This window comes from Nanorana parkeri, unplaced genomic scaffold (genome assembly GCF_000935625.1).
Source record: "Nanorana parkeri isolate BGI_ZX_2015 unplaced genomic scaffold, ASM93562v1 scaffold207, whole genome shotgun sequence".
Lineage (NCBI taxonomy): Eukaryota > Metazoa > Chordata > Amphibia > Anura > Dicroglossidae > Nanorana > Nanorana parkeri.
This window is the reverse complement of record NW_017306475.1, coordinates 1,712,293-1,735,814: the sequence shown is the minus strand read 5'-3', so window position 1 is coordinate 1,735,814 and position 23,522 is coordinate 1,712,293. Positions and strand designations below refer to the sequence as shown.

At 42.5% G+C, this 23,522-nt stretch overlaps 1 protein-coding gene across 1 annotated transcript in view; it reads right to left on the bottom strand.

Moving 5' to 3' along the window:
- The window catches only part of UPF1 (UPF1, RNA helicase and ATPase), an 87,047-nt gene that overhangs the window by 11,482 nt on the left and 52,043 nt on the right, over window positions 1–23,522 (bottom strand). Inside the window, exons 11-18 of the mRNA XM_018555667.1 lie at window positions 20,887–21,005; window positions 10,895–11,059; window positions 10,032–10,146; window positions 9,569–9,712; window positions 7,287–7,500; window positions 7,093–7,210; window positions 5,439–5,595; window positions 5,213–5,355 (exon numbers count right to left, since the gene is read on the bottom strand). Coding sequence (XP_018411169.1) covers window positions 5,213–5,355; window positions 5,439–5,595; window positions 7,093–7,210; window positions 7,287–7,500; window positions 9,569–9,712; window positions 10,032–10,146; window positions 10,895–11,059; window positions 20,887–21,005 — 1,175 coding nt within the window. The remainder of the gene's footprint in view (window positions 1–5,212; window positions 5,356–5,438; window positions 5,596–7,092; window positions 7,211–7,286; window positions 7,501–9,568; window positions 9,713–10,031; window positions 10,147–10,894; window positions 11,060–20,886; window positions 21,006–23,522) is intronic.

The following is a 23,522-nucleotide window of genomic DNA, read 5'->3' as shown; positions in this document are numbered from 1 at the left end:
GTGTTGTAAAGTAGCCACCACTCCAAGCTCGCTCCTGTGATGGACTACAATCTCATGTATAGTTTATTAATTTGTAATTTGTATTAAGAATGTAGTCCATCACGGGAGCGAGCTTAGAGCAGTAACTGTTTTAACACACACGGAACAAAAGTAGCCACCCTCCAGACAGTGTCAGCATTAATTTAGAGACGATTTGAGAATCTAGAGCCGAGTAATACACAAAGATATATTTTTGTTATTAGTTAAGGTACTTGAATGTATTTTTAAGATTTAACTCCTTTAATCTCACTTTAATCTCTGCAAAACAAATATTGCATTGACAAAAAAAAAAATGTATCACCACAGCTGCAAATTCAAAAGTTTTTGTCTCATTCGGAGTATTAAGAATACAGACAAAATTAAACAGAACTCATCTTTGAGATTACTAGAGACGAGTGCTTTGTTGAGCAAATCTGTTAATATAGTCTTCCCATGAGAAGAGTTATTTTCTATAAACGTATGGTTAGCTAAATTCTATGGCCACATGTTTAAGTCACTGTTAAACCACATACTGAGGACATACAGCGTGAATAGTCTTGTCGCTTGACCTTCTTATGGCGCAGTCAAATATTACGGTCATTAACCAGTTGACATCCGCGGTGGTAAACCCCCTTCCCATCCAGGCCATTTTTCAGTATTCAGCGCTGCGGTACTTTGACTGACATTTATTCCGTCATGCAACGCTGTACTGAAATGAATTGTATACCCTTTTTTGGGGACAGATAGAGCTTTTTTTGGTGGTATTTTTTTACCACTGGGGTTTTTATTTTTTACTATATTAAGGAAAACCTAAGTTAGGTACCTGGTAACTTATTTTCCAGGAATCGTCCAGGGCAGCCTCTGAGAGATGGGATCCTCCCACCTGAAACAGGAAACACATCATCCACAATTAGAATAAAAAGGGCGGTCCCGCCTAACCACCTCAGTATTATCATAGAACCGAAGGCCGGAAAGGACCACCAGGCAGTAACAATGAAACTCATGTTGAAACACACCACTCAATAAACAGGGCGGGAATCCATGCTGCCCTGGACGATTCCTGGAAAATAAGTTACCAGGTACCTAACTTAGGTTTTCCCCAGTCATCGTCCAGGGCAGCCTCTGAGAGGATAAATTAGGAATAATATACTTAACCAGGGGGGGGAAACACTGGCAAGCGCACCTTACTACCGAGAGTCTGATCACAACAGATGGAGGGTAACTCTGCAGTGCTACGCCAAAGCTTGTAACTCAGCTCAGTGACTTCCTTACAGATTTTCTCTGGCGACCCTAGCCGCAGATGAGTCCAAGGCCATCATTGCAGCTGGTCATAAACCCTTCTAGAGGATGACAGGGCGATGCACATCCGAAGCCACCAACCATCAGTGTTATGGTGTTTGTTAGCCTGTATCAGGCCCTGAAACAGGTCAAAAACATTCTTGGAGCTCCTCAAGGAGTGACAGAAGTCCAAGTAGTACCAGAGAAACCTACTAAAGCTTTGTCAGATTTAGAAGCCAACTTCCATCCTATGGATGAAAACAGGATAAAAAAGGAGGGACGCCAGCCCTCTATTGATATACTTGCCAAATTATACCACGAGAGTGTCTGTACACACTCGGACATCACCTGGCTAAGATACCATGGATTAAGGCCTCTCAAGAAGGAAGGCGTACATACATACCTACCTATGTGTACACTCACACCCAGACACCAAGAAGGTGCAGAGTTGTTTGAGATTTGTCTAGGACAGCTGTACTTAGGCTCTTGATCAAAGCCCGTCAATTCCAGGACTTCTGACCTTTACAGAAGCCAAGGGCTCACTGGGTAAGTTAGTTCTATCTGGCCAGTTAACCCCTACGTTTAAAAAATTAACTTGATCATTCCCAGATTTTATAGTTGATTGCGCCAACGAATGCACTCACAATCTCAAGAGTTAAAACATATTAATATGTCAAATGGCAACCAATATTAACAGGGTGTTTACCCCTTCATTGCATGTGCTCTCAGCACCCTGTCTTTCCCAACAAAGAAAAACAGTGCAGCATTTTTGTAGACATTACTTGGCCTGACCTGTACTGCAAAGTGCCACGAGGCAAGACGAAGCAACTGTGAAATCAAACAAATGTCACGAGGCTGGCCTATGATCCTAAGGTTTGACACTCCTCCGATACTATAGGCAGAATAGAGAAGCTGACGTATGCAGAAAACCCAAGCAGGTCGCCACTTCGACATTCTGACCTGTTGGGGGTAAAAACACCCGCCCATTCCTAAACGATGCCTAGATTACATGGGTGCAGGCACAACCATAAACCCTGAAGTATGTAGCCTGTCTCTGGAGTGATCTGGTTTATCATGGCTTGTCCATATCTGCTGCATTCGGGTGTGTGCCCAGAATAGTTTCAAATCACACCTTTGTGTTCGATTTCAGTGCTCCACAAAAATTATCTGGCATAAAACACACAGCTTGTGATTGTACCAGATAAAATTTCTCTAAATCGTGTGCCTGAGCATGCAAAATGCCTTCTGAATTCAGAGAGCAGCCAGTATTCCTGCGCCATTCCTATGCAGGGCAAATACACCCTTGCCATCCTCCCAGATATAAGGCCGATTCTCTTGTGTGAAATCGAAGAGAATGAAAAAGCACGAAACCAACCACCTGAAGCCATGCTTGGGGTGGATACAAGACCAAGCTTGATATTCATGTAATAGCCTGGAAAAAAAAGCTATGCCCCATTGAAGTCCCCTAACAGAGCATATGCTATAAACAGCCCAACAGATGTTTAAACTGCATGCGTCCAGTAAAAGGATGCACTAACAACGTTCTGTTCAGGGGACCCTCCATATGCTGAGCTTAAGCCAACCAGGTTCACATAGTGGGTGCCCATACACCTCTTTGGCGATACACAGATCTGGCAGGAAAGCTTGGCCCGGAAAGAAAAACAATTTGTCAATGCAGGAAGCACTCTTAGGGTGTTTTGGCTTCTGCTGGCAGGGGCTTATCCTCTGAGGCCTATACTTATGCCAAAAAAGGGAAGGGCTCAGAGCCTGCCACCCGAGACCAAGCTGCACCCCCCTGGGGAAAGACCCATTGGGAGGTGCATCAAGTAAGCCAACTACCCCTTGCCCCACCGAAGTAGGCCCCCAGAGCAAGAAGGGTACAGGTAGGGGGGACTTGTCAATTGTAGACACGCCTACCTTGGAGCTGGCGCTTTGAACCCCCAGAATGGGAGAAGCAGCCTGTGATAAAGAGTCCAACGGTGTGCATCACCCTTCCCGTTTGGACTCACGCTCCTGCCCCCCTCCTGGCGCCCCTGCTTGCCAATGTGGATTGTCGACAAAGCACATTATTCATGTCCTGCTGTGATCCAGCTCAGGTCATCCGTCAATTCCTGTAGCAGGACACTCCGGGGGACTCCATCTGGAGACACTACGCCAGCGAGGATGGTTGCCATCTCCTTCCATTATCGAGGGGAACCTCTGGGCAAACATTTTTTGTAAGGACTCTGGGGGAATCAGTCCTGGGAAAAGTCCTGTGCATGAGACCCTACAGGTCCACTGTCCTGCGAGTGAGATCAGCATGCCTCAGGAGGCCCCTGCTATCTAGCATGATAGGCCTGGAGTAAAATAACAAACGTTGCGATGTTCCTGTTCGTCCGGAGGAAACACAAAATACTGAGGTGGTTAGGAGGGACCGCCCTTTTTATTCTAATTGTGGATGATGTGTTTCCTGTTTCAGGTGGGAGGATCCCATCTCTCAGAGGCTGCCCTGGACGATGACTGGGGAAAAATTACCGAATTCTTTTTTTTAAAGAAACAGTTTCCCTACTATGGAGATGTCCAAAACTGGTCCGGTATTGGGATAAGGTCATAAACACTCTCAATCATGTGTTTGCATCCTCTCTCTCTCGAACACACCATTGGTGTGCATACTTGGCATTATTGAAGATACGGACCTCACTAACCACACAGTCCTGGCCCTTAAACGTGCACTATTCACGGCAACCAGGCTAGCAGTCCATAAATGGATATCCTCTTCCCCACCTACACTAAAAATGTGGCATACGGAACTGGATAGGGTCATTGCCTATGAGCGAATCACCTTTCAACAACGGGGCACCCTGATACGATTTCACTCCCTGTGGGATAACTGGTTGGCATATCGGGGGCAGGACATATCTGCGTAGATGGAGTCTATGTGTCTTTTCTAGCGACCGTTGATGTCTGCACCCCATTACCTTGCCACACCCGTAAGACCATTGTGTACAAGTGGGAGGGACGGATATATGGGTATGTTCTGATGTTCCTGTAGTGGGTTCACGAGGCTTTCACAATACTTAATGTTTACTGTGTTCTTTAATTGGCGGGCAACATGTTCTTGTCGAAATATGTTCTGTGCTCCCTATGGATATGGATGCTTCTTTTCCTCTTTTTTTCTTGTTGTTTTTGTTTCTGTCTATGCTTTATGTTTTTCTACTGTGCAAAAAACGCGTTGTAAACGAGCACATATAGACGATCTACACGCCAGTGCAGCAGTGCCGTCCGTCTTTTTACAACGGGCGGACAGCAAGTGGTTAATAGAGTGGTTTGGTTCTGCTCACTAATGTTATGCGCTTAGAGCTAAAAAAGTAATCCATACAGTGTGGAGACAAATTAATGAAGATGAACAACAAAACACAATGCACAACATGTGCATTCTCCAGGTATAATCAAGTATGAATGTGATTATGTTCTCTTTAAAAGGGTACCAATGATCCTTGGGATCATGGCGTCACTAAACTGTGCTCTACTGGTGATGGATCAAAGCTATGGTGGTTTCTGGTCATATGACCTTTATGTAATCTGGTTGAAGACACCAAGGCCTTACAGTAAAAGGACATCTGTAAACTGAATACTAGCCATTCTGGTTGGACAAGGGACGGCGACATCACAGCACTGCCCCTCATCCAATCCGAAAACGCTAGTATTCCTTGAGGAAAAATACTAGGCAACCTCTAAATGGCCACTGTGCAAGAAACCTGCTGTGCTTTAACTGCACAGGGGAAGTTGTCCAGCACAGTGGATGTTACTACACCTGGAAGACAATGCAATACTCCGTATTAGCTGCGGCTACTACAGTGTATTACATGATCTCTTACACATGATCTCTTATTACATGATTTCTTACACAAAATTTAGAAATAAATAAATCAGATACCTTGCTCTGGTCAAAGCCACATTCAGACGACGGGGATCATTTAAAAATCCAATGCCCTGGTGCTCATTAGCTCTTACACAAGACAGAATGATAAAGTCCTTCTCTCGACCTTGAAATGCGTCAACACTGGCAATTTCCACTTCCTGGGGAATAGAATTACTTTTACATTGTGCTATACAAATTAAATATATACGGTATATAACAATGCACAGGACTAGTTTCATACCTGATACAGTTTGGTATGCAGGGAGCCACTAAACTGCATGTACTGTACTAAATATGACCTCTGGCCTTCATAAGGAGTAATTATCCCTATCTGATCTGGCTTGGCCCCTGCCTTCAGAAGCTTGGTTGTGATTTTCTCCACATTAGCAGCTTCAGTCCTATAAAAGAAAATCACAATATAACACATGCATCACCTGATAAGACAGATGTGAAGGATAAAATGTTACTGCTGACCATTTACAGACACAGGTTAAGTATACTTGGCATTCCATTCCCCTCATCAATCCAAATCTCCACGTGGCACAGCAAAAACAGGGACAACGTTGATGACACTGCTGGCTGAACAACTGTACTATAGTGTAATATCAATGACTGCATCCACTGGACTAGTTATCCAGGCAAGTTGCACAGGACAAGCACAGAGCAGAGACCTACTGTAGATCCACTATCCACAATATGGAGTGGCTATCAGGTAAGACAAATATAAGGCATGTACAGCTCTGAGCTGGTTTGGTTTCAACAAGACATCTAGAGGACTCATGGAAACACCTGCATTGTGCCCATGTTACGCTAAACCGGTCATGACAAGAGCATGCCATTGCGGAAAAATCCATCTTTGCCCTCTACTGCTAATGTAGTCAGTGGCGCGGTACATTTATAGGTGGTGGCCATCAAATCCTACAGATGCTACAATGGATTGAGATCTAGAGAATTATGGAGGCCAATTCAACACATCAAATTCTTTGTTGTGTTCCTCAAACCATTCTTGAACCATTTCTGCAGTGTGCCAGGGTGCATCATCTTGCTGAAAGGGGCCATTGCCATCAGGGAATACCATTTCTATGAAGTGGTGTACTTTGTGAGCAACAAATGTTTAGGGAGGTGGTACATGCCAAAGTAACATCCACATGAATGGCAGTACCCAAGGTTTCCTTGCAGAACATTGCCCAAAGCATCACACTGCCTCCCATAGTGCATCCTGGTGGCATCTTTTCCCCAGCTAAGCGACACATGCACACCAGCCATCCATATGACGTAAAAGAAAACATGATTCATTAGACCAGGCCACCTTTTTACACTGCTCCGTTGTACAGTTCTGATGCTCACGTGCCCATTGTAGGTGCTTTTTGTGGTGAACACAGGTCAGCACGGGCACTCCGACCAGTCTGCAGCTATGCAGCTCCTTATGCAATAAACTGCGATGCACTGTATGTTCAGACACCTTTCTATCAGAACCGGCATTAACTTTTTCAACAATTTGAGCTGTAGTAGCTCTTCTATTGCATCGGGCTATACGGGCCAGCGTTCGCTCCCCATGTGCATCAGTGAGCCTTGGCCGCCCATGACCCTGCTGCTGGTTCACCTTCCTAGGACCACTTTTGGTAGGCCTGACCACAATAGACCAGGGACGTCCCCACAAGAGCTGCAAGTTTTGGAGTTGGTCTGACCCAGTCTAGCCATCACAAATTGACCCTATTCAAAGTCTCTTAAATCCTTACACTTACCATTTTTCTGCTTCCAACACATCAACTTCAGGGATGTTAGTATATAACCTACCTATCTATATTAAATGAAAGCTAAAATTGTGTTTTAATCCCACCCACAAAGTTACTATTTTTAATCCCTAAGAAGGCAAAAACTCTGCTTGTTTATACCTGTTTAAATAGGAAGTGCCTGAACTTGCAATTTCCTCCTGTCCCTGGGTTACATAAAAGAACATTGGCTTGTCCGGTTGTGGCCACTGGAAGTCAAAACCTTTCTTCACACGGTCCGCTGGAAAGAAAAATGAAGGTGTTGATAAAAATTCACAACACAAACTTCAAGAATAGCGAGTGTATAAGTGCATTACCTGCAGTGACACCATTCTGAAGGGAGCCTTCATAGAAGATGTTTGATGGAAAAGCACTCAGCGCAGGGTGCATTCGATACTGAACCTGCAGGCGAATAGGTCTGATTCCTAGAACCACAAGTCTCTCAAACAAAGACTGTGACAAGCCAGCCTTCGCAGCTTTTTTACACATCACAACTGGTCCAAGCTGACAATGATCTCCCACCAAAATTAGCTGCAACATAACAGTAGATATCAAAAAAGATCTCAACATTTAAACACAAATAATCACAATTTTTCAATATGCACATGTCCAGAGCTTGAAAAATTTTAGGGTGTCTCACCAGTCAGTCAAAAATTTCACCAGTCAGCATGACCGGACTATTGGCCTTGCATAGTTACATACATAGTTACATAGTATTTGAGGTTGAAGACATAAGTCCATCAAGTCCAACCTGTCCAACCCAGATAGAGCTTTCTTTTGGGGGTATATAATCACCTCGGGGTTATTTTTTTTTAATATATAATGAAATAAGTACCGTAAATGTGAAAAAGGAAAAAAAAAAAAAAAGAGTTTCCCTACACTATGTTATAAAACATTTATATCCATATTTTTGGTAAAAACATAAAAGTCGGGGTCACGTCGGGTAAATAGACACCAAACATGTCAAGCCTTAAAATTGCATGCGCCCGCAAAACCGCAAAAAAACGCCCATAGGCAACGCTTAAAATGCTTTTACTGCTCATTAGTTTAGAGTTATCAGTGATTGATGGCCCTAAAATTATTGCTCTCACTCCGACGTTTGCGGCGATATGTAACTCGTGCGGCACAATCGGTGTTTTCGCACGTAGGCGCACCTGACTCATATCTGAGTGTGTATGTGGGGGGTGGGGACTATAAAAACATTAAATGTTTTTTAATTTTTTTATGCTTTATTTTTTTATGATTCTTTAATTTTTGTATTACTTTTTTTTCTTTTGACACACAACTTTATTGCTATTACATCGGTGGCTAAGAAGCCCCCTATATAATAGCCAATTTACATGACAGGTCCTCTTTATGGAGACATCAGGGGTCTCAAAGACTACTGTTACCTAGTGAACCCCAGAGAAGCTGATGAAGCAGAGATCTGCTTCATCAGTTTCTGTAGCTGGAGAGTGACACTGAATGCAGGAAGTGATGTAATATACTGCATTCGGAGACTGAGAGGAGATCAAAGGGAGTTCGTGTACTGAACTCCCTTTGATCTCCTGTCACAGAGCCGTGCCGCTCCCGGCCGCATCAGGCACAGCAGATCTCGGGACCGGCAACAGCAGTGACAGCTACTAATACAAGCGGTCGAGCGTCTCTAGAGACGTAAAAGCTGCTCGTCGGGCTCGACCATCCTCTTGATCAATCTCGTGGATTTTTCAAGCCCTGTACATGTCACAGCGGAGGCTACTGTCCATCACTAGAAGCTGTCAATGCCCTACCCCTGAAAGTGGTGATGAAACTAGTTTCAAGGCAAAATACACATGTACAATACAACTTCCAGCCCAACAAATTATAGCCCATTCTCCTCATGACAGGGTAAACTCCCAGCTGTCTGCTGTTCCACCCAGTGAAGGATAAGAGCAATAGCAGTCTTTGAACACAAGAGCAACCCTTAAGGTGCCCATACACTGGTCGATTTCCAGCCAGTTTTTAATGTTGCGGCCAAAATTCGCACAGTGTGTGGAGCTGTCGGCTCCCTTTCAGCCAGCATTCCTTAATCAGCTAATCGAAGGAGCCGGCTGAAAAACTTTGGATTGATCATGAGCTGCCCATTCTCATTGGGTATTCTGACAGGTGTCAGAAGAAACCTGTCTTAAAGGAAATATGAAGGGGCGACATTGTTGATCTCCTGAAAATGCCAGTTGCCTGTCTATGTCTTCACTAGGATCCCAGGCAGTGACCCAAAACAAGTATGTAGACTGGAAAAGTCAGTAAATGCAGAACTACTGAATACGTGTTTCAGGTCAGTGACTGAAAAGTGCTGTAGAAGACAGACAACATGACAGCGATATAGAATTAACCAAGCAACGGCAGCTTCAATGTCTTCTTACAAGTTTCCTTGAAACTCCCACCTTTTCAAACAAGCATACAACATTGCATTCATAATTCAGCATATTACCACTGAATTTTCTCCAATCATATTGCTAAAATAAAATGCTCTAAAAAAATTAAGAAATGAGCATTCCCAATTAATCATTCACATGCTAGAATTTCCAGATATTGTACTCCATTGTAAATGTAGTACACAAAAAAAAAATTGGGAATTTACCTGCTTTGCTCCAAGAACAACTGGCACCATACATTCTGGTTCTGTGGCTTGAGTACTTTCATCAATTAAAATTGAACGGAACTGCATTTTTGCCAGCCTAGGATCCCCTGCACCCACACAGGTACAGCAAATCACATCTGCATTCTGTAAAGGGATACAAAAATAATGAAAAACTTGAATAAAAAGGAAAAATATGACCCCAAAAGCACATGAAACACATTACAACTTCCATGACAGGGTCTAACAAGAGGCAGCTATATGGCCTAACAGAAGCACCATCAGTTGAATCCTTTAAGGTTATTTCTAAGCATGGACTTAGAAATGGACGACTCCATATGTTCAGCTCTCATGTGCCTCAGCTAGAACTTTTACTTTATTAGTAAAGCAAAACCGCAGCAAAATGTTTGCCACATAAAATGTTCATATGCAATAAAAATGGAAAGCATTTATCTTTTACTCCTACCATAAGCAGCTCCCTTTCAGCTGTTCTTTTAAGGGCTCTGTATCGTTTCTCATCAGCAGAAGAAAGTTCTCCAGTCTCATCTTTAAGCTGCTGCAACTTTTGCAGCTCTGGCATACTGAAAAGGAAAAGTTTAAAAGAACAAAAAGAAAAATCAGCCATCATCTAAGATTTGAAAGAACTAAACTTGGCACATATAACTCAGATCTAAACAAAAGCCTATTTTAAATGAAGGCATTTCTTACTTCTTTTTAAGGCTACAAAATAAGCTACTGCAAATATATTTGTGTGCAACATGCAACACATGATTTTGTGCTGTAAAAAAGCAGGACAACTAGTAGTTAACATGAAAAAAACCCCCAAAAAACAAACAATGATCTTAGGCATAAAAAAAATGAGAATACTGATCAGAAGGCCACCCTGTCTTTGTGGAGAAACCCAATTTTGGGTATGGTAGTTTTCTGCGATTTCGCGGGTGCGCGCAATTTTAAAGCTTGACATGTTTGGTGTCTAATTTACCTGACGTGACCCGATCTTTTATATTTTACCAAAAAACTGGGTAATAATAAATGTTTCCTAACAATGTTAAAAAAAAAAACTTTTTTTCTCAAAATTTTCTGTAATTTTTCCTAATTATAGTAAAAAATAGTATTAAATACCACCAAAATAAAGCTCTATCTGTCCCCAAAAAATGGTATAAAATTCATTTCAGTACAGCGTTGCATGACGGAATAAACGCCAGTCAAAGTACCGCAGCGCTGAATACTGAAAAATGGCCTGGCCAGGAAGGGGGTCTAAACACCTGGTCTTGAAGTGGTTAAAGCTTTTAAGTAAAATATACTGAACGAGGCGATAGTACTGAATACCTTTCCATGTTACGAATCTGGTTATGCAATGCCAAGAAAGAAACCGGAGAATCAATTGCTTCACGACTTTTTGCACAAAGGCGAACAACTTTGAGGCCAGTCTGGTGTATCTTCTCCGTCAGCTGATCCACAGCAATGTTGCTTGGTGCACACACCAAGACAGGACTGGAATAAGAAAATGAAAAGGACGCTTATTAAAATCCAAATTGGCACATTGTTGTGTTATGCAATATAAAAATTAAGGATTAACAGAGACCTTAAGTTATGGCACATAATATTGTATTGTGCTGTATAGTAAAGGAAAAAGTAAAAAAAAGGTTTATAATTATACATTTTCAAAAAGAAAACTGTAAATAAACCTGGGCAGTTAACACCAAGTAAAATGTTTGGAAAAAAAAAAAAAATGAAATGCTCAAACAGATGCTTGCGCTTCAGGTAACGAAAAAACTCACATGACAAAATCACAACAAAGTCCAAAGTTGTATGCAAATCAAAACCTTTACTTTAAAGTATCTTATGCTTCTGCGCACTCTCACCTCCCTATTTGCCAATGATAATGTCTAGGGAAGCACCGATACCGGTATTTCGGTACCAAGTATCGATTTTTTTTCCGGTACTCGCAGATACCTAAAGTCCCATTCAGGAAGCCAGGCGGCGTGTAATGACTCGCTACCTGGCTTCCTGATTAGCCAGGAAGCATGTAAAGACTCGCCAGCCGGCTTCATGCTCCCTCGTCATCTGGATTACCTCACTTAAAATATTTATGCATTTTTCTTCCCCATCATAAGCTTGGTTTACAGCCCTAGAGAAGGTTTACTTCAACCTTTAACTTTGAGTTGATCAGACATGTCAAATGTTTTGGCCTTTTTGTAACTTAAGGGACCATGATTGTTGTGTTATGCAATATAAAAATTAAGGATTAACAGAGACCTTCAGCACACACACATGATAAAACCTGAAATCTTGGATAGAAAATTACTTTAAACTGCTAAACAAAAATATATTTTCTGAAACCAGAGACCTTGAAGAATAAAAAAAAAAAAGGCAGCTGCATTTTTTGTGCGTCGCACTATATTTGCACAAATGTTTATCAAATCAATATTTTTAGGTGGGAAAAAAAAAATTAAATTAATTTTAGTGCACACAAACTATTTAATGCCCTTTTGTAAAATATAAAACATGGGGTTACATCGAGTAAATACCAAACATGTCCTGCATTAAAAATGTGTGCGCCTGTGCAATGGTGCAAAATTCCCCATAGGCAGCACTTTAAAAGCTTTTACTGCTCGTTTGTTCACAGTGAATTATGGCACTAGAATTATTGCTCTCATATCAGGAGGCAGGTGTATAAAACTTAACCAGGTGGTATAGAGTCTCCACAGTCCTTCATTTTGTGTATCCTTCTGTGCCTACGTTGTGCTGGCATTGTGAGGAGAGGTGGGTTCCATTTTGCACATTTTTGGGGATTGCCCAAAAATCTAAACTTTTTTGTCTCAGATTGCAGCCTTGATTCAGGAGATTGCAGGGATTCATGTCATCTTTGACCCCCCTCGGTTTTTCCTTCTTCACCTGACCCCGATTTCTTGGAAGCAATATAAGCGTTCCTTGCCGATTCATCTCCTAAATGCAGCAAGGGCGTGTTTCCTGGCTCACCCTCATGTCAGCAGACTGATGGGTCAGCTCCGCCCCTCTGACCCCACAGGACCACCTTCCAAAGTGACTAAAGGCCCGACCCCCCCTTAGATACCTGTTCTCTTTTTGTCCTCGCTCCAGGCCACGAAGTTCCTTGTTTGCAGTTCCTCCCCTAAGGTGTGGCTTACAGGGTTCAGTGTGAATGGCTGCTAATATGTTCTCTCCTCTTTGCTTCCACACCCGAATCCCGCACGTCTTTCATTGAGAGTAATTGATACCATGCTTCGCTCTAGGGGACCTGCGACTCACGCGCCTTACTCGAGAATATGGAACAAATTTCTAATGTTCGCAACTACCAAAGGCTTCACTCCAATGACAGCAGGTATTCCGGAGATTGTAGACTTCCTACAATCAGCCTTAATTGCGGGCCTGTCGCTCGTCTTGTCAGGGAACAGGTATCTAAGGGGGGGGTCGGGCCTTTATTCACTTTGGAAGGTGGTCCTGTGGGGTCAGAGGGGCGGAGCTGACCCATCAGTATGCTGACATGAGGATAAGCCAGGAAAAGAAAATTACGGTAAGTAGGATAACAATTTTCTGTAATACCTGCTTTGTGGAAGCAGACCCGGCCACCTTCTGTGGAGGAGATCAAACTGATGGAAGACCCGACTTCTTGCTGCGTGGGTCTCAAAACAAATTTGTAGCTACTTGGGCCGTTTGGTCCAAGTACAGAGATTCCCCTCAGTTCTCTCAGGATTGAGTCTCTGATGTAAACGCAGACTACTTGATTTTTTTTCTGATCAGAGCCTGGGACGCTATATGGGTCTTGAACCGGTGGGTCCGGGGCACCCAGGAGGATAGGGATACAGGTGAAACTCGAATAATTAGAATATCGTGCAAAAGTTAACTTATTTCACTAATGCAACTTAAAAAGGTGAAACTAATATATGAGATAGACTCATTACATGCAAAGCAAGATAGTTCAAGCCGTGATTTGCCATAATTGTGATGGTTATGGCTTACAGCTCATGAAAACCCCAAATCCACAATCTCAGAAAATGAGAATATTGTGAAAAGGTGCAATATTCTAGGCTCAAAGTGTCCCACTCAGCTAATTAAGCCATAACACCTGCAAAGGGTTCCTGAGCCTTTAAATGGTCTCTCAGTCTGGTTCAGTAGGAATCACAATCATGGGAAAGACTGCTGACCTGACAGTTGTGCAGAAAACCATCATTGACACCCTCCATGAGGGAAAGCCTCAAAAGGTAATTCTAAAAGAAGTTGGATGTTCCCAAAGTGCTGTATCAAAGCACATTAATAGAAAGTTATGTGGAAGGGAAAAGTGTGGAAGAAAAAGGTGCACAAGCAGCAGGGATGACCGAAGCCTGGAGAGGATTGTCAGGAAAAGGCCATTCAAAAGTGTTGGGGACTTTTCACAAGGAGTGGACTGAGTGCATCAAGAGCCACCACACACAGACGGATCCTGGACATGGGCTTCAAATGTCATATTCCTCTTGTCAAGCCACTCCTGAACAACAAACAACGTCAGAAGAGTCTTATCTGGGCTAAAGAAAAACAGACCTGGTCTGTTGCTCAGTGGTCCAAAGTCCTCTTTTCTGATTTCTCATTTGGAAACCAAGGACCCAGAGTATGGAGGAAGAATGGAGAGGAACACACTGCAAGATGCTTGAAGTCCAGTGTGAAGTTTCCACAGTCTGTGTTGATTTGGGGAGCCATGTCATCTGCTGGTGTTGGTCCACTGTGCTTCATTAAGTCCAGGGTCAACACAGCCGTCTACCAGGAGATTTTGGAGCACTTCATGCTTCCTTCCGCAGACGAGCTCTATGGGGATGCTGACTTCATTTTCCAGCAGGACTTGGCACCTGCCCACACTGCCAAAAGCACCAAAACCTGGTTCAATGACCGTGGGATTACTGTGCTTGATTGGCCAGCAAACTCGCCTGACCTGAACCCCATAGAGAATCTATGGGGCATTGCCAAGAGAAAGATGAGAGACATGAGACCGAACAATGCAGAAGAGCTGAAGGCCGCTATTGAAGCATCCTGGTCTTCCATAACACCTCAGCAGTGCCACAGGCTGATAGCTTCCATGCCACGCCGCATTGAGGCAGTAATTGCTGCAAAAGGGGCCCAAACCAAGTACTGAGTACATATGCATGCTTATACTTTTCAGAGGTCCGATATTGTTCTATGTACAATCCTTGTTTTATTGATTGCATGTAATATTCTAATTTTCTAAGATTGTGGATTTGGGGTTTTCATGAGCTGTAAGCCATAATCATCACAATTATGACAAATCACGGCTTGAACTATCTTGCTTTGCATGTAATGAGTCTATCTCATATATTAGTTTCACCTTTTAAGTTGCATTAGTTAAATAAATGAACTTTTGCACAATATTCGAATTATTCGAGTTTCACCTGTACTTTGTCTGGTGTGTTTTCTTTCCCTACTCTTTGGCCTGTCTAGTGGTGTGCGTTCTTTTATGTTCTTTGCTCTTCGTTATACGTGCTTGGAGATGTCCACTTGGTTTTGTGGCTGGCCTCCTACGGTTTGTTATGTTTTTGTGTTATTTCCTCCGATTTAAACGTATAAAATGCTTTGAGGGTTTAGGTAGGAGTACAGGGACAGACCTTGGCAGGAAATGGATGATTTCAACTGCTGGTTTACCCATTATGCTTTTTTTCCAATATACGTCTCCTGATGGGTCTTTTTCTACTGTATTATGCATGGCCTGTGAGGCCTATATATTCATGTTTCCTTTCCCTTTAGTTCATAAATATGAAAAATAAAATAAAATTATATATATATATATCTCACCGACATTCAGGGAGATACAAAACGCGTGGTGCAATTGTCGTTTACTCCCCCCACTTATCTACCTTCTCCCCCCTCCCGCGCAACCACAAACCAGAATCACCTCGACTACCTGGAACCACAACCACTCGGACAAATAGCAAAAGGGCACCAATTACCCACAGGTCATACTCCCTGTGCTACTACGCTACGCACTACAAGAAACCTGGTGAACCCATGCCTCTTGATGTTTCGACGACACCCCAGGAATTACCCGAATAACCCAAATATAACGTTGTTGATGCTCCCCGAAATCCTTGGTTAGATGTGACTCTTACTGGCATTTCTTCCTTACTGACCTATTCAACTGCCCCCCTTCTTTCTAACCTGTCTCCTGGTTTCCAACTCGACCCTTCCATACCAGGATCTTCACTGTTACGGCACTGTTTGAATGGAAATGCACGTTGACCCGATTGTGGGTCATCGGTTTTTGTTTAACTCCTTACTGTATCCAAGTTGTACATCTGTAAAACCTCAATAAAACTAATTTGAAACAAAAAAAAAAAAAAAGGCAGATGGCAGAGGGGGTTAGTTTTAATTTTTTTTTCTTCATTTTTATTTATTATTTTTTGCTTTATCATTTGGTTTCCATTATAATTTTTATATAGCACTTAACGTTATTGCTATCACACAGGCTAACAATCCCCTATGTGATAGCATTTTGAGGTGACAGGTCTCTTTATGGAGACATCTGGGGTGTTTTATACCCCAGATGTCTCCCCGACCTCAGCCTAGTAAAGCAGCCATGATCTTGGTACAACTACTTCAGGACCAGGAGGTACAGTAGTCCTGAAGTAGTTAAAACCCACCGCCTTTAATGCAGCCAAAGTGATTTGGCAAAATCAAAGCTGCAAGGACAGTCCTGTATGATCCCTACCACTCCCAGCCTGCCTCAGCTTTGTAGCTAGCACTATAAGAAGGGATCACAGAAAAACAAAGGGGATGGTCAGACTGGGGTGACAATGTGTGTGCAAAAAGGGAATTCACTAGAGAGATGCAAGCGTTCTCTGGAAAATAATTCCCAAAGCAATAAAGAAACCCTTTAGCACTTATGGTTTAATGCTGGTCAATGCCAGACTGAAGAAAAAAGATAAGATGTGGTCCATTCAGTATTTTTTGGGATAGAACTTCCTTGCTCATCACCAAGCAAAATAACCATTCCAACTGTGAATGTAGACTTTACAGGAGGTTTACTTCCTAGCTTTCAGGAGCATAGTAATCACAGAAAGGCTGCTGTTCATCAGGGCTTCAAACAAACACCAGCAACTGAGAAGCAGAATGAAATGCCAATCTTTGGGACAGGAGGTCTGGACAATCTAAAAGTTTCGATGGAGAGTCTGCCAGGTTTGGACTATGTCCATGTATCACAGTTTACTGGGCCAATTGGGTGCAATGAAGATCACTGGAGTGCCCTCAGTCTCCATTCTGCAAAGAAGGTGAAGCAAGAGGTTTTTAGGAGGGAAAGGCGCAGAGCAACCTGAACGGATCCCACAGAGTCACCAAAGCATCCACTGACAAAACCTGGGGTCCGGATCTGTGATCCTGGTGATAAACTTGTCCAGTTTGTTACTGAACTAAGACGCAAGGAGGCCTATGTCTAGTGTTTCCTCATCTGCGACAAAGGGCCCAAAACACTTCTGAGTGAAGGGACCTTTAGGGATGTCTGCCTGACAATATTTCATGCCTGGATTGTGCATGATATTTGAGTTTTGCAACTTCTGGTGCCTGATAGGTAATGTAAGCTACAGCCATGGCATTGTCAAGACAATCCTGGTCAGGTGACCCTGTGAGGGACAACCCTGTCCTGCGTTGAAGGGACAACCAAGTCATCCAAGCATCACTATAGGGATCCCCCAAGACTAAAGCAGAGCCAAAACAGGGGTCAGCATTTTGGTGAAGACCCTTGTGCCCAGACATAGAAGGTAGAAATACTAACCCAGTGTAGTGGTGCAGGGATTTTTTTTCTCCCTGTGATGCTTTGCAGTCGAAGAAACAAGAGTAGCAGTGGGAGGTCAGCTTAGCAAATGCCAGAAGGAAAAAAAACAGTGGACACATGCACAGTACAGGATCCCAGGGGGAGGCTGTGCAGGTACTGAAGTGGCCCTCAGGACGCCAATAGGAGCCCAAACTGGTGCTAAATTTGAAAAAAAGGGGGAAAATTCCGGCCGTTGTTAACCCCCGCTGGGATAGGAGCTGCTGCACTGATCATCCTACAGAGACTGGGCCCTGGCTTACCTGTACCTTAGTGCGGCTGTGACCAGAGGGAAGTTGCAGTAATTTAAAGGAGACATGTACCCGTCCTGGTGGGTATAACACCAGAAGACTGTCTTAAGGGACAGGGCTGCACCAAGATGGAACTCAGCCCTGGACCTGTATAGAATCTTGCAGCAATTGCACACAAGTGCCAAGCTGGGAGCCCCATGGAGGAACCAGTGCCCTGAGCACATTATAGGCCGGTACAGCATCTTCCTTCTGGTGGGGTCTGTGTATGGTTTACCAAGGCTCAGCCAAGTAGAAAGCTGATCCGGATAGTTGCCGAGAGGCACCAGTGACTGTGAGCAGCTTAGGGAGAAGCTTGGTAGAAGAGCAGAAAAGGCTGTGCTTCTCTTAGGGCAGAGAGAAAGGCATCCATCGCCTAAGTACACTAGCAAAAAAACAGGCAGGCTGGAATTGGGAAGGGTTAAACAGGGCTGCTCTTAAGAGTTTTGATTTGCCAGTAGGGATGCACCGATATATCGGCTGCCGAAACATATGGGCCAAAAGTGCTATTTTCTGGCTGATACAGCAGTGCATCCATTCTCTCTCTCCTGTGAAACTGTCACAGGCAGCCGTGCGCTGCGGGAGGAGAGCGATGTGAGCGGCCGGCGCCTCCTACACCGCTCAGCCTCCTCTCACGGATCCGGAGAGCAGTGTGTGGGCGGAGACAACAAGCGCCGTCACAGGAGGCTGAGCTCTCCTCCCGCATCGCTCGCTCAGCCTCCTGTGACAGCTGTCAGAAAGGAGAGCGAGGTACAAACACTGTGAACGATGAGTGTTTCTAAATTGAGGACAAAGTATTGTTACTATATCCTCAATTATGAATGAATGGGAAGTGATCTACATCACCTCTTGTTCATTCATTATTGTGGTTATAGTAAAAAACACACAATGGCCTCATGTTATGAATGAACAAGCTCAGTATAGAGGATTCCTGTTCATTTATAACAGGGGCTGCTATCTACATCACTTCCTGTTCTTTCACAATTGTGTACATGGTAAACATACTATATCCACAAGTTATGAATGAACAGGAACACTCAGTATAGAGTTCCTGTATAGAGTTCCTGTTCATTTATAACAGGGGCTGCAGAAAAAGAGATAGAGGACTCTGTTTTCTCTCTTTTTCTATTTTGAAAGTTAAATATCAGGCCTCTGTTTAGACCCCTAATATTTCCCAGAGCCCCCGACAGTAAAGTGAAAAAAATAAAAATATTTAAAAGTAAATAAAGTTTTAAAAATTAAAAAAAATGATATTCGGTTTCAGCCTGACTTTTTTTATTTTGGTTTTGAAATTTAAATTTCAGTGCACCTCTATTTGCCAGTGTCCAATCACCTGAAGGTAGTCTCATAATCCATCGGTTCTGTGGCCTGAGATGTAAAAATACAACTCATTGATACGAATACTAACAATTGCAACCTACCACCTTTATCCCAGAGAAAGGGGCCTTAAAACAGTTGCATAAAAAATTGAGCCCCAAATAATAAGCAATTTTGTACAACAGTTATACGCTTTAGAACAAGGTATAGTACATGCACTGAATACCTGATTACATGCCAGCCATCATAGAAAACTGTTGAAAGACTAGTATGTTGTCCACAGCTAGAAACATTAAAAATTACAGGTTTTAATTGTATTATCTAGGAGTAGGACTGACTGGTAATGCTGTAAAAACTACAAACCACTAATGAATGTAATAAATATATAGCCATGTTAAACCTTAGCAATCTCAAAAGAATGTTAATATTTTATTGATACAAGGTAGCACTCTTTGTGCTACCTTGTATCAATAAAATATTAACATTCTTTGCTCTTTGCAACTGGGTGCAGTAAACCATTTTTTCCTGCTAGAGGCAGCTAGCATTAATGAACTAGAATTGCAAACGGTTACTGCATTTTTCTGTTCACAAGTCTTTAAACTAATGTTTCATATACTTTGCATCAAATGTTCTTTTTCAGAGCATTCTATCCCTTCTATCTGTCCAGTCAAAGCAAATATGCAATGTAAACTGTATGTGCAGAGATGCAAGAAAAACAAAAAGATCAGCAAATTCTCGTCACGAATTACTGTTTTATTCATCCATACAAAAAACTGAATAAAATTATACTCACTAAGTCTGTATCATAGGCATTCAGAACATCCAGAATAGTGGACTGTGGTCATCACCATGTTGAACTGTCAGGCATCCAGAATACGAGCAACAAAATAAAAAAGCCTTGCTGACGCATTTCTAGGGATAAACAGTCTTCCTCAGTTCAACATGGTGCCGACCAATTCTGGATGTTTGTTCTTAATGCCTTATTCAGTTTATCGACAAATAAAACCGTATTTCATGAGAAGGCGCTGTTCTTTCTTGCATGTCTTCTGAGGCTTCCCAACCTATCATGGAACAGAAGCCCCCTCTATGTAATTTTTATTGAAGTCCTTTCTGGATTATGATGTTGTGAGACCTCAAGCAAGCACTGCCAGATTGGAAAATACATCTTGTATGTGAAGAGAGACCACATGCTATTCTGCTGACTTTTTAAGCTTTGGGTGTAATCTAGGAGCATGCTGCTAATCACAGCTATACAGTCAAATTCAGCCTGCTAAAACAGGAGGCAGTTTAGTTCCTCCTTCTGGCTGCAAGTAGTAATTATGAAATTTGACATGCAATATTTCAAAATTACCTGAATAAAAAAAAATGTAAACTAGTTTTATTGATAAAGATTAAAAGGGAATTAAATTTTAAAAAACACCATCGTATAACTTATATAGATCTATCCCAATATAGATTGGACTTAAAATTTAGACAGCAAAGTAAATTTATCCTAGCAAAAATACATAGAAATCTAATAATATTAATATTACATGCGCTAATGCAGTTATCAAATCTGGGACTGCCTGGGCTTAATAGCTTCTAGATAAATGCCTGTGAGAGCAAACAAACTGGGTGGGTGGTTGTAGGAGCAATCTGACCACCCAAATGCATCTCAGTTTAGAGCTGAAACTACTAATCGATCAAAAAAAACCAACAAATCAATGAGAATTGTTGTAAACGATAATCAATTAGTTGATTTTCAATTAGTTGAATTCCCCCGCCGCCACTCTGCTCCTGCTGGCTGCAGCGTTCTGTGTCCCTTTCAATCCTCACCTGTATCAACAGAGGCAGCGGGGACACAGACCACTGCAGCACAAGCAGGGAGGAGAGAGTGCGGTGACTCTGCATTCCCCCGCTGGGTTACTCACCCATTTCCCTGTCTAGCAAGATGGTAGACAATTGTAGCAGATGTTACGGTTTTTCCAGTACCAGGAGGACCTTGAATAAGACTTAGTGGGCGTTGCAGAACAGTCTTTACTGCATAAACCTGAAAGTAAGCACAAACATTTTATGTTAAAATAAGAATGGTAGACCAATGCCCTATGATAAAACATTAAATGTTTGCTTTAACCGAGCTTGAAACCAAATGATACAGCACCAATGGAAGCAAGACTAAAACATCTACAAGAAAGAAAAAACAAAAAAGGTCTAAGTTTATCTATCACCAAGAATACAAGCTCTTTTATTCAAGAATATTTTTTTCTCTTGAATAAGCCAACAAGACTAATATTTACTATTATTATTTTTATATATTTACTAATATTTAATATATGAAGAGTCATGAAGAGTCTGATTACTAATCTTAGGCATTTCCAACTGATAAAAAAAAAAAGAAAAAAAACAGGGGATTGCCCTCACATTTTTAATTTTTTGGCAAAACATTTTGGCATCCTCAACTGGGATTGTTAGTTGTATTGAAGCAAAAAATGGCAGGATCCACAATGGGGACCGCCCAAGGTAAGGTATTCCTTCACAATAGGATTTTGCTGGGCAAACTGCTTGAGGGGAACAAATCATTTTTCAGGGTGTTGCTAAAGACCTTTCATGTGCCCTCTTTATCAGCATGTTTCCTGCACCAATTGGGTGCAGGAAACATGCTGATAAAGAGGGCACATGAAAGGTCTTTAGCAAGTTTAGGCCATTTGATTGAACCAATGCTGGTAACCTTGGGCTGAGTGGATGAGGGCACAGCTAGAGTTAAGTGCAGTGTTGACAAGGAGAAAGACGGTGTCCTTGAGTTTCAGGGAGACAGAGGTAGAACCCACCTTCAATGCCAAATCCTTAGACCCCAAATATATCTTTGGTACATCTCGAAAAACCAAAAATACGACAGACCCAAAACTGTTGAGCAGTTAGAATCCTATATCAGTCAAGAATGGGTTAACATTCATTTCCCAAAACTGCAGCAAATCGTCTCCACAGTTCACAGGCATTTACAGAGTGTTAAAAGAAAAGGTGATGGTAAACGGTGGTAAACATGGCCCTGTCCCAACTTTGAGACATGTATCTGCCTTATTTTACAAAATTGCCTTACGTTTTCTTAAAATGGTACCATTTTATCAGTTTAAATATTTGATACGTTTTCAATGTTGTATTGTGAATAAAATATGGATTTAGGAGATTTATAAACCATTGCATTCTGTTTTCATTTAGATTTTACACAGCGTCCCAACTTTCGGAATTGGGGTTGTAGAATAGACCCAGGGTCTCGAACCATATTTGCTCCAGACAGCCAAGGTCTGGCAAACACACATAGCTGGGGCCATGAGGCCAAAGAAAGCCTTAGCGAGTTCCTCAAAGTCGTTGAACGAGGACATGCTTAACAAGGACAGGGACAGTTTTGTTAAGACATAGCAGGCTATAGCAGGGTCCTCAACAGGGACCGGCCTTTTTTTCCAGGTATCCCTCCTCTATAGGGTACTGCTGAGCATACGTTTTACTGGCCTAATCCTGAAAGGGTGTTAACCCTCCTCAGTGTACAACATGCCCTCTTATGAGTGACTCTACAGGTAGGACTTATATGACTTAAGGACCTGACCTTAGGCAGAGTTGATGCCAGTGGTTGCCGTGCTAAGCATGTACACACTGCAGCAATAAGCATAACGGTGGTATCCTTGAGCTTAGGAGAGAGAGTGGCAGAACCTGCCTCCTCATGGGCAGAGTCATCAGATTCAGAAGAACAATCTTTCCTCACCTCTTTATCCACCTCAGGGAACAGATTATCTGCCAAGACAGACCAAAACCAACCTAGGTGGAGAAGCAAAGGGGTGGAGCCTTTTGCAGCACTTGCATTCAGAGGCCTCCAAAACTTCCCCCACAAAAATCAGACATGGGGGCAGACAGGAGGAGTGAGGGGTGCCGAGAGAGTAATGAAGCGCCTGAAGGAGGGAAAGAGGGCAGCTGTGGGCCATGATCTGAGCAGGAGTCCTAAGGCAGATTCGCTGGAAATCCCCACCAGGCGCTGGCCAACAGGAAAGCTAAGCAGAGATCAGGGCGCTGTGCAAAAAAATGCAGACCATGGAGACTTACGATCAACATAACAGGTAAGCAATATATTTTCTCAGGACAGATTTCCTTTAATATTGATTTTTTTTATCTTCAAACAGTTAAATTTTCTGTCCTTTTTATATTAATGAAATGTACATGTTCTTGGCAGTGGACTAAGATTTTTTTAATTTTTTTAGACAATAGTACTACGTAATGGCCAACTTTGGGGCACAATATTCTTGCTGGTTTTAAATGATCTTCATATTTTATTTTCTCTAAAGCCAGCTGCCTCAATATACATTTTCTTCTATTCCTGCAAACATGCTTGCTTAAATAAGGTGGAAATACCGCTCATGTTTCATCTGCCTGCTCAGATGTTAGCACGCCGCCCAGCTTCCCGATTGGCCGGGAAGCCAGCTCCATGCTAGCGGAAGTACCAGTACTCCGGCGAGTACTGAAAGATAAATATCGGTACTCAGATGGCGAAAAACCGGTATCCATGCATCCCTAGTGTAGA